This window comes from Canis lupus, chromosome 38 (assembly GCF_003254725.2).
Source record: "Canis lupus dingo isolate Sandy chromosome 38, ASM325472v2, whole genome shotgun sequence".
NCBI lineage: Eukaryota > Metazoa > Chordata > Mammalia > Carnivora > Canidae > Canis > Canis lupus.
In genome coordinates, this window is record NC_064280.1 from 6,861,110 (window position 1) to 6,872,752 (window position 11,643).

An 11,643-nucleotide genomic window follows, 5' to 3' on the forward strand; every position below is an offset into this window, starting at 1 on the left:
AGGGCCTGAGATTGGTGGGCATGTAGGCAATCTATCACAACTCTCTAAAATAAAAGAGAAAAAGAAATCATTATTTTTGGACAATAACAGCTAAAGTAAAATGATATTGATGTGGGTAAATGATATTAGTAATTAGTAGAACAGATTTATTCTAGCCCTTTTGGAACCCAATAATGCCAGAATTTACATTTATTTGTGAGTTATAGAGCTTGCAATTAATCCACGATATAGCAGTTCAAAAGTTACTTGGGTCACTTTGAATTTAATCCACATTTTGTTGCAGCCATCATTTCTCTAATATGGAGGAAGCCATATCCTTCCTCCAGGATAGCATTACTCCCATCTCTGAGTGCTCATAGCACACTGTTCCTTTCTGTTGAGCTAGGATAAACCCCATGAATTCCACAGGTGCAAGAAGGAGGAGCATCAGGATGGATATCTTAGCCTTGTAGCATCTCAAGAAGAGGCAGGTATAGTTTGCAGTTGCTGCTCCCTTTTTCTTTTCTTTTTTTTTTTGCAGCTCCCTTTTTCTTAGGAACTTTGGAAGGGAGTGGATAGCGCCCAAATAAGTTAGCAATAATTAATGCCCAGGGGAATTATATAAAGTATTGGTAGCATCTGATGACCCTTTAGAAAGTTGGCACCACACAACGTCTCCCATTAGGGAGATGAAGGGCCACCAGTCCCCATTTGGCTTTTCACCAGGGACCTGGAGAGAGTCGCTGGGGAGGTCAACTATCACAATCGTAATTGTCTCTCCACTACCCTGCTCTTACAATGCTTAAAGGTCTATTTCACTGCAATTCTTTTTTACCCTTTTCTTTCCAAGAGTACTGTGAGCCTTTCAGTAATTAAGAGCTCTGTCTTATTCATCTCTGTTTCCTGTCACCTGGTATGGCTTTTTTTTTTTTTTTTTTTAATTTGACAGAGAAAGAAAGAAAGAGAAAGAGAGAACACAACTAGGCAGATTGTCAGGCAAAGGGAGAGGGAGAGGCAGGTTCCCCACTGAGTAGAGAACCCAACCAACCTGTGCTCCATCCCAGGATCCCAGAATCATGACCTGAATTGAAGGCAGCAGCCCAACCGAAAGAGCCACCGAGGCGCTCCCACCTGGTGTGGCTTATGGCACATAGCAAGTGTCATTAATTGCTGAATTTATGTTTTAATTTTTAAAATTATTTATTTATTTATTCATGAGATACACACAGAGAAAGGCAGAGGGAGAAGCAGGCTCCCTGTGGGGACCCGGATGCGGGACTTGATCCCGACACCACAGGATCACACCCTGAGCCAAAGGCAGAGGCTCAACTGCTGAGCCACCCGGGTGTCCCAATTGGTGAATTTATTAAAGAAGCAATAATCTAGACTCTTTTCTAGAAGTTTATAGTTGAACCTAGATTTCTAGATCTCTGAATTTAAAAACCACTGGGCAGGGGATATTTTGTACTTCTTCCCCTCAATTTTGACATCTTTAAGTACCTCCATAGATAGTATGAATTATAATCATTGCAGTCAAAATTGTGCCAAATAAACATTCTGGGATATGGAAACATGTTCTATCTATACAATGGATCATTTGTAAATACTGAATTAACAGATAGACTTAAGAAAAAAAAAAGTCGGGTATCCCTGGGTGGTTCAGCGGTTTAGCGCCTGCTTCGGCCCAGAGCATGATCCTTGAGACCGGAGATCGAGTCCCACATTGGGCTCCCTGCATGGAGCCTGCTTCCCCCTCTGCCTGTGTCTCTGCCTCTCTCTCTCTGTGTCTTTCATGAACAAATAAATAAGATCTTAAAAAAAAAGAAAAGAAAAAGAAAAAGAAAAAAAAAGTACTAGACTAGAATACAACCTGTTTTTAGAGTTAATTCAAACTGAGGGTTTTAAGACAGAGTATAAAAGATGAGTGGAAAACATGGGAATTTTACTGATTTAATCCATACGTACTGAATTTTTCATTGTGTTTGACCAGAATAGCAACAAAGAGTTTAAGGGAGATAAGAGAATATTTGACACCCACAAAGTTTTGGTTTTTTTTTCTCTCTCTCCAGAAATAAAGGGTAAAAATAGATTCACCTATTTTGAAGAGTGAAGGTAAGAGTGATTGGAATAAAGACTATGCCAGGAGAGTGGCCAGCTGACAGCAGGCCTCCAGTCCTCTTGTTTATCTCTGCTGATGAGAAGCAACCCTAGAACATTTCAGCCGTCAAATAGTTCCACGGTCAAGTTACTGGTTAGGCCGTCCATACAAGGAGCAGAATTCCTGCCGCAGAGTCAATTTCTTCACCACCCTCTGTTGTCTAGTGTTCCTTATCCCCATGGCAGTTTCTGTTTGTAGTTGACAACTGCTTTCTTTGCCTTTCTCTTGGCTTGAATCCTAGACTTTGGTTTTGTCTCCTGTCTTTGAAAGATGCTCTCAACCTTAGAGCAATTGCTTGCTTGCAAATGTGTTGAGTCTCTTGGTCCTTGGTTTTTGTTCTCAGCCTGGATGATGACTTGCAAGCTAAAAGTGAGCTTTGAGGGAAAACATGTGGAATGCTTCATCTGTAGGTGAATTAAGAATAAGCTGTTATCTATTGAAAGTATTACATAATTTATTTTGCATGTGCAACTTCTTAAAAGCATATGCCTCGATCTTCCTCCAATGCTCCCATCTTCTACTTCCAAGTTATTTAATGCACATTTATAGCTCAAAGGCCTCAAGGAAGACAAGCTCAAAAATAGACCCAGAAAGGAATTTGCTGGAACTTTGAGGATCCGGGTAGACACCCCAGAGGTATCCTATATTGTTCCCTCTTATCTATCACAGTATATTGCTAACCAAGTTTTGTTTATTTACCTTCTCCTTTCCATTGCTTTGATTGCTGTTCTAGTTCAGGCCCTGATCTCTCTTGCTGGGCTAATCAAACTAGGTTCACATTTAGCTTCCCTTCCTCAATGATGGCTTCTTTTGAAAGTGTCTTCTACAGTAAATCTTAGAATTAATTTTTATGACACAAAGTAATCATGTCACATTCAGAAAGAAGGATGAGATAACATAAAGTCTTTGGAAACATACATACCTGGATTTAAGTCTTAGGTCTGCTACTCACTAGTTATGCATCCTTAGATAATTTTTTTTTTTTACTTTTTTGTTTCTATATTTGTCAATCAATAAAATTAGAGTAGGAATGCTTACCTCAAAGAGTTTTGGTGTAGACTTAGCAAGTAATGTATATCTAGCACCGTGCCTGGCTCATAGTAGACATTAAAAAAAAAATGTATGTCTTGCTTTTTTGCATAAAATTATGCTGGTTACCTACCACATAAGAAATAAAATGTATTTTTTGGAGTGGACTAAATCCCTTCTCAGAATCTGCCCTAAACTATCTTTTCAGTTTTCCCTCTTATTCTTTCCAGCCACACCAAGTAAATCACCATTACTGAATAGTTTTTGTGTCCCCCTGAATTTCTGACCTTTTCACAGACTCTTCTCTGCATTGAAGTGTCCCCACTTCCCTTCTCCCCTGGTTAGGTTTTATTTAATCTTCAAGATCCACCCTAATTATCCCTTCCCCTGTGGAAAAAAAGTGGAGGAAACCAGCCAGCAAATATTATAACAGGTAATAATGCATATTAAATATAGGACAATAGCAAATACTTTTCCTTGATGAACAAATCTAATGTCTAATGTATTATTTGAGTAACTATTTTTGTTAATAAAACTTGGAGTTGGAGAACTTTTTAAAAGTCTTACATCTTTTTTCACTTGAGAAATGAGAAAATTATCAGGCATCATGAGGTGTATGTCACTCTCATTTCTATCTTGTTAGATTCCTAGTTTTCTGTGATACACATATTAGAAATAATGTAAATCCAAGAAAAGCAATTTTTTTTTAAAGTTAATGCCTTTTAAGCCATACATATTGTTGACTGCCACTTCTTTAGTATGACAATAGAACACAACCTGTAAGCTGAGATTCAGGTCAAGCAGCTGGATTAGATTTCTTTAAATAGTAGATGTCACTAGAGTTAATCACATTATTGTGAATACTCTTTTTTTTTTTTCAAAGATTTTATTTATTTATTCATGAGATACACACACAGAGAGAGAAGGCAGAGACAGAAGCAGAGGGAGAAGCAGGCTCCATGCAGGGAGCCTGATGTGCGACTCGATCCCTAGACTCCAGGATCATGCCCTGAGCCAAAGGCAGACGCTCAACCATTAGCCACCCAGGCGTCCCAGTGAATGGTCTTATAAGACCGCCATACCATAGTTAAAAATGCCAATTAAAAGAAAATTATCTTTTCAAGTATTTTTAATATCTTGAACCTATGCTTTCATGAGTTCTTTTAAAATTTATTCTGTTTATTATTATTATTATTATTATTATTATTAAATTAAGAGGTGCCTTAGATATTTGTTTTGACCATCTGTCCAAAAATTGGGTGGCTCTTTAACATGGCATCTTAACAAGACAAAGACCAGAAGCATTTATTTTATGACCGGTGTGTATATTGGACAGTTGCATTTCTCATGCCTCCCAGTCTGAAGAGCCTGGACTGTGTAATGTGACAGTAATACTGGAAATAGAAGCAGAATGTCTTGTGTTTATACAAACTCAGTTCATATCCATTTGACAGGGAAAATGACTACATAGTGGTGGAAGGTTTTAGAAAACCTTTGTGGAAGAGTTATTCTGTCCTGGCCTTGAATAATTGGCTGGATTTTGAAAACTGGAAGGCAGTAGGCGTTTTAGAGGGATGAGCATTTTAGATGGATAGTAGAGATTAGGTGAAGGCCTAGAGATAGTGAAGGCCAGGGCTTATTCAAGAAAAGACAACTAATCCAGTGTGACATAAAGGTAAGAAAGTACCCAGACAAGAGCAATAGGATTATACCACCAGTCTCACTGTGAGTTCCAGAAGGAGAAATTTGAAATTATTTTATATGTCATGGGAGATGACATGGTAAAATCTGTGTTTCAGAGATTGATGTTTGTGGCTATTCAGAGGATGGATGGAAGAGAAGAGGCTGGCAGATGGAAAACAAGTCAAATGAATTGGCAAGCAAGGACAGCCTACCCTGAGCCTACACTGAGGTAGTAGAGAAAGAGCAGGTGATATGCCTCCTACACTCGTTGATGGGCGGAGATTGACAAACTTGGTGATGGACTGAGGAAGGGATAGATTATTATTACTTGATTATTACTATTGTTGTAAAACTGAACCCTCTTCCTAAGCTTCTCTTATAATATGACCTGCTAAACCATGGAATAAAATTTAAGGTAGAAACAATATGGATTGCTTCCATGGAAACTCAAGAATAATACTTTTAAAATCTTATATATATATATATATATATATATTGCTCCAAACCCTAGCTGTGGGCCTGATGAGTAGTAATCCTGTATTGAGAATATCCATAGTATTTCACTATGGTATGTGGATGGCTGATTATTCAATAAAATATGGAACACGGGCACATGGGAAGATAGAGCTATATAGGCTATGCTGGAATGGGCATAATCTTGATTATTTTTCTACTCTCTGTAGGTGACCCCTACAGAGTCCTCTTATTTTCCTACTTACTTGACACTTAGAGGACTGTTGGAGACATGAACGATTTAGGAAATGCATTTTGGCCAGTGGGGGGCAGTGTCTCATAGCAGAAAGAGCAGAAATTGTGTAGTGAGAGATTTGTGTGCAATTCCCGCCCCCCCCGCCCCTCCCGGCAGCATGACTGTCTCTTAATTACAGGGTTCCCAGCCCCGAATTATCTTTAGAATCACTTGGGATTTCCTTCTAAAATGTAGATTTTCATACCCTATCCCTTCAAGATTCTGATTCAGTTTGGGATAGGGCCCTGAAAAAGGTGGTGATTGTGGTTATTTTTAAAACATCCTAAGTAGTTTGACAACTAAATTTGGGGACTAGTGATTTATTCTGAGTCTCAGCTTTCACAAGATTGCTATGAACATTGAGTTTTCTCAACTTAAATCACAATGAAATATTAATTGTTAATTAGATTACTTCTTGAAATTACTCTTCCATCCCCTTTTTAAAGACTTCTTCAATTTTTCATCAGTTTGAAGCTTGACTATATGAGAGCATATTTGTTTGCTTGTAATGCATTATGATAGCAAAGAGAAAACTAATGAACTCTTTCCAATAGATACATATAATACTTTAGTATGGGATTAATTTCCTGATAATTTTAGATGTTGAAGAAATGATAGAGTAGAAGAGCCTTGCTTGAGTTTTTGTTAAATGTGAGGAATAAATACTCATTTCTAAAAATGGCAAATAAATGTAAAGAGAAATAGCTTCTATATATTTTTAATACAAAACTCATTTATTATGGCACTGTGATAATTTAATTTACAAATAAATTCTCACTTCCCAGTTTAAGAGCAATAGTTTAAGTTAAATACATTATTCTCTTCTTCATCTCTTTCAAACCAAAAGCAAACAAAAAATATAAAACACCAAAAACCCTTGCAAGCATCAATAATAGCAACGGTGGTTGCAAACACATATTTTCCAAATAGCTATCCCAGTTAGAGATCTCAGCAGTTCAATGCAATCTCTATATAATAATATGTAGCATAAATATCAGTTGACCTTAAAGCTTATAGCATGTTTTAATCGGTTTCAAAACCTTTATTCACAGTTTCTGTGTAACTGGAGTTACCTGGCCTTCTCAGTACTGAGGGATTTTCTGACATGTCCACTTTTTTTTTTTTTTTTTTTTAATGACAGTACCACAGTATCTCCTTCTTTCTACTGTCTCTTCTTGCTTATGTGCCTTTAACCCTGAGCCTGGATAACTTCCATGTTAATCCATTTTGAGTCATTTGCTCTTCTCTTGGGCCTGTGGAGTCACTCAAAAGGGCCAGGTTGTTCACCCAGGGAGCCATAACTGGAGCATTCCTTCTGTCCTTGATATGATCTTCAATTCTCTCCAGCCCGGAACTGGTCACTTTAGACTATTAGCCTGAAGTTCATTCAGAAGATTTAAATATATATTTGATTTGAGAAATCTGGGATAGGAATCCTTTTCCATAAGAGTATATATAATTTTTTGGGCTTCATCAAAACACGTAGGGGTTGGTGCTTTAATCTTCTTGGCTGTAGATTCTCGAGTGTGAAAGTCAATGTTGATCTAAAAAGAAATACTAATTAATACGTACTTCCAATTTATTGCACATTTTGTGATGTGACTATGTTTGTTGAAACATCTCAAGACAATGGCATTAAGCCCTCAGTGATATCCGTTCAAATATCTCTTACATGCCTTCTCTCAACCAACTCTATACTAGGTGTGAAGGAAGTAAAAAGAAATATCACACACACAAAAAATCTTTGCTCCAAGTTAGCTCATAGTATAGTTGGGAGATGCAAAAGAGACAGACATGAAAAATTTAAATATCCATACAAGGTGATACATGTATCAGAAGAGTGATGTGGTCATTTAAAATTCATAGGAGAGGACACCTTGTGTAGCTATTTTTTGCTTGAACCAAGAATATTTAACTGGAAGGGGGGCACTACTACTAACTGAAAATATCTCTGTTGCTATAATTGTATGTATTACACTAATCTGTATTTTATCCTAATGTAAGATGAGCTAACTCATTCAAGACATTCTGACATGTAATTCTGGCTAGTAACACTGGTACTCCTTACCCCATCTCTATCATGCTAGCTAATTTTGCAAAACCAATCTTTTCATTCTACTGTCTTGAAATATTCAAAGATATAGAAAATTAGCTTATTATTGCACTGAACTATATGAACATACCTAAACATTTAGCAGTGAAATTATAATACTTAAAAAAGATCTAATCTTGCTATGTATGCAGAATGCTATTTCTGCATCTAAGTTCCTTTACACATAAACTGATGATAACGAAGATAATACTTACTTGTTTAGCAGCATCTGAATGCACAAAAGCTTTATATATTTTCTCCGCTTTGCGATGCAAAAGATCAGACTCTGTTTTTTTATAGTCTTCACAAGCCAGCCAGAACTCAATGTTCTCCTCACTGAACTCAGACTTTAGGAAACTTCTGAAGACATCTTGACCAACTAAAAATAAAGGGTGAGAGGTGAGATAATTAAATTATTTGAGCCAATAAACGAATACCTTAAAGAAGAAATTTGTAAGAAAAATACTACTGAGTTGTCTAGGCTCAAAGGTAAGATACGGCTAATGCTGAAGAAACAGCTGTGCGTAATTCATAAAGATGAGACAATCTCAGAGATTCCTTCACTGATAGTTTATCTGGGGCCAGACAAACCCGTCCACCGTCACACAGCTGCTAGCAATGGCTACAGAACTGTGCTTTGCTTCCATCTATTAATTAAGTTGAAATTCTGCTCTTGTGATAACAAAACAATCTCTTTTCTTATAAATACCAACTCCTAGCCAGACTGTAGATTATTTTAGGGAAGCAAACATTGACGAAGGTCATTTACATCATGTTTATTATTAACAAATATAAATTCCAAAACAAAACAAAAAACAAATATAAATTCCCCATCCAATCCCTATCAGTCAGGAAATGTGCTGATATGCTGATTCTATTTGCTGGTGTTACTGAGGCTTTTTGATGGGCCATTTCTACCATTTATTTGTTTGGTTGGATTGTAAACTAAGTCAGATGATAAGAGGGATGAACCACATTGAACTACTTGACACCCTAAATAGGGATTAAGAGTGTTTGTGGGGAAAAGAGGATTAAATTCTTCCTCTAGATAAAGACCACACTGCTTATTCAAACTTCTGAGTGAGATCCTAATCCCAAGAGAATTGCAATGCCCACGATGAGGGAAAGGCAAGCTGATTTCACTCCACCTTCTCTTATCAGAAACTCCCCACAAGACTGTTTAAAAATTCTTTTTATCATATATGTGTTATCATGTATCATGTTATATATAATGCAATTAAATACTGTGTTTCTCAACTTCCTTCAAAGCAGCAAGGCACGTGTCCTTGGTTTTGAATCCTTAGTGCTTCTAAACTGCCTACCACATAAAAGTAGGCTAAATGAGTCAATGAATGAATGAAGGAGAGAATGAAAATAATAAAATAGTCAATTGACCTAATGTATCTTACTTCTTACATCCAACAATTACAAAAATACATTCTAGAGGTAGCTTTCAGAATGGTCATAAGTTGAGATGTTTGGTTTACTTTTAAAAACTTGAAACTTCAGGACCCCAGCATAGCTTTAAATTTTGCTCCTATAATGATCCATGGAAATACCTAATTGTCTCAGCAAATTTGTCTGAAGGACAGTGGCGGACTGTGTGCGAGGTCAACATCACACTACAATGAGGAATAATATGCTGAAGCTATTAGTGACTACAGAAAAACTGGAATACAACTTTTTATATACTCTTCTATCCAGAACACTACGTTTTAATGAAGTCATTCGGTCTAATAGTGTACTGAGGTAAACCTAAAAACATTTAGTAAGTTAATCATACTTACTTTGGTTTGCAAGTAGTTTTTCCAGAGATTGAGACCACTGCATTACTTCATTAACAGAGAGTCTGCTGGGACAAAATTCACATAAATTAGTCAGATATTTTTTGTGTGTGTAATCACAAATGATATCAGAATGGCTGCTATATTTTGATAACTCCAGGAACTAAGATTCTAGTTCTATAAGTTTTCTTAAAATTTATCTGTAAGAAAACAAAACTTCCTTTAGAATGACTATCGTTATGAAAATATCTGTCAGTAGAACGTGAAGAAATCTAAATACATATACTGTAGCAGTATAATAAATAGCAAATTATGTACACACACGTTGGTACTTAATTTACGTTGGTACTAATGTAGTCTACTTTCATTTGGCTTGTTACTTAAAATAAACAAACTCTAGCATGTGCAGTATTAATCACTTGCTAGAATATAGAGCTAATACACAGGCTGCTCTTAAAATGATAGTTCAGCATATTAGTATACATACATGTCTTTGGATTTAGAAGGTTTAATTCCAGATTCCAGATGTGGGATCATAGATCTCAGGTATGCTTTCACATCCATTCCACTACAAAAGATACAAACATGAATATTCATATTTACTCAGTAGAATACATTTCATTTGCACAAGGAACATGAAATAAACTTCTCCAAGGAACAAGGCAATAATAAAAATAGTTGTTACAACATTTTCCTATGTTAAGCTTGAGCTAATTTTTACAAGCCAAAGTCTGCAAATATTTCCACATAATCTAACACCCTGTCACGAATCATTTAAAAAATTTTTTTAAATACAACTAAATGTATAATACATATATTATATATACACATCAGCTAATTTCTCTGATTTAGTTAACTAAATGCTCATATTTTTTTCCCGTTCATTCTCAATCCTTCTGCCATTAAAGATAATCTAAGTCAAACATTCACAAAATGAGACATCAAGTGAACTTACAAAGTCTTTGGCCTCTTTTTATGCGTTTTATCATCTAGAAGTGAATGATCAGTTTCTTTCAATTCCTTTGGATTAGCAGAGAAGAACATTCCTGGCATTTTGTCTAACCTTGGTGTGGAGATGCCTGCTGCTCGCATAGTCCTCACTCGGCAAATATCTGCTCGTCAACGTCTCTGCTGCTTTATATAGTAAAGGCAAACAGGCTCTTGCTGTTCAAATGAGTCTGTTTATCAAGTGATGTTACCACAGGCACTGGAAGTTCCCTCTTTCTTGGTGTGTTATGACGTGTATCTTGAAAAAAAAGAAGCATACAGTGATGTCTTGTGGTAGAAACTTAACCAAATGAGTATAGGTCACTTGATTAAAAAGAAAGAAAGAAAAGTAAGCACACAGAGGCACACACACATATACCACATGCCTAAAGTATTAGCAGGATCAGTCTTTGGTTCTAGGGGATGTCTGTTTCTTCATAAAAATTGCATATTTCAGTAAAATATTTCTTTTAGTGTATTTATTGTATCACACAGAAACTCAATATTAGAGATGTATCCCCTCAATGTTTTGAATATTCCTTGATTATAAAATTCCTCTGATCACAGTATTTTAAAGAATTCTTTTTTTTTTCCCAGAAAGTAGTGTAAATAAATATCTTTCTGTTTGACTATTTGTGTATATATCTGGTAGGAAGGAGAGTTATGAGAGGTTATCTTAACTTTTCCCCACTCCACCTCCCATCTCTTATTTCTGTTGCAAGAAATTTCTATTTGTGTTTTCCAAAGTGTGTGCTACAGAGTCTGCTGGTGATATACAAGATAACTTTAAGGGGTTCATGAATATTAATATTTACCAGGAATATAATTAATATATCAATCTGTGATTTTTTTTGTATATTACTGCTTAGGATAAGAATAAAGGAAAATTAAACAAAACTATAAATACATAAAAGTATAGTTAACACACTAACATAATATATAAATATAATGATACCAAAAAAATGACACAGTATCAAAAGAGAACCACTTAAGGTAAAATGAGAGTATATTTGGACAGGCCAATAAAGTCTACTTCTTAGGTTATGATGATCTTCCAAATTTTGGCAGTATCTCTGGAGACAGCTAGTCTAGCTTAAATTTAAGATTAAAGATTAAAAAACAAACAACCCCGCCCCCCCAAAAAAAAACTCTGAGAATTTAAATCCAATGAATTAGGTGACTG

The 11,643-nt window shown here is 36.0% G+C and overlaps 1 protein-coding gene across 4 annotated transcripts; it reads right to left on the reverse strand.

Annotated features, from left to right (window-relative positions):
• Positions 1–6,299: 6,299 nt before the first annotated feature.
• Positions 6,300–10,663, reverse strand: RGS1 (regulator of G protein signaling 1). 4 transcript variants are annotated; one of them, XM_025421017.3, is made up of 5 exons: positions 10,537–10,663; positions 9,961–10,041; positions 9,477–9,541; positions 7,905–8,068; positions 6,300–7,141 (listed from the first exon to the last, which is right to left on the reverse strand). In XM_025421017.3, the coding sequence occupies exons 1-5, from the start codon at positions 10,563–10,565 to the stop codon at positions 6,956–6,958; spliced, it is 525 nt and encodes a 174-aa protein (XP_025276802.1). In that variant the 5' UTR covers positions 10,566–10,663; the 3' UTR covers positions 6,300–6,955. The 4 variants fall into 4 exon arrangements, with proteins under 4 accessions (XP_025276802.1, XP_025276800.1, XP_025276803.1 ...); XM_025421015.3 differs by having other exon boundaries at positions 10,429–10,659; XM_025421018.3 differs by having other exon boundaries at positions 9,477–9,538; positions 10,537–10,657.
• Positions 10,664–11,643: the final 980 nt, after the last annotated feature.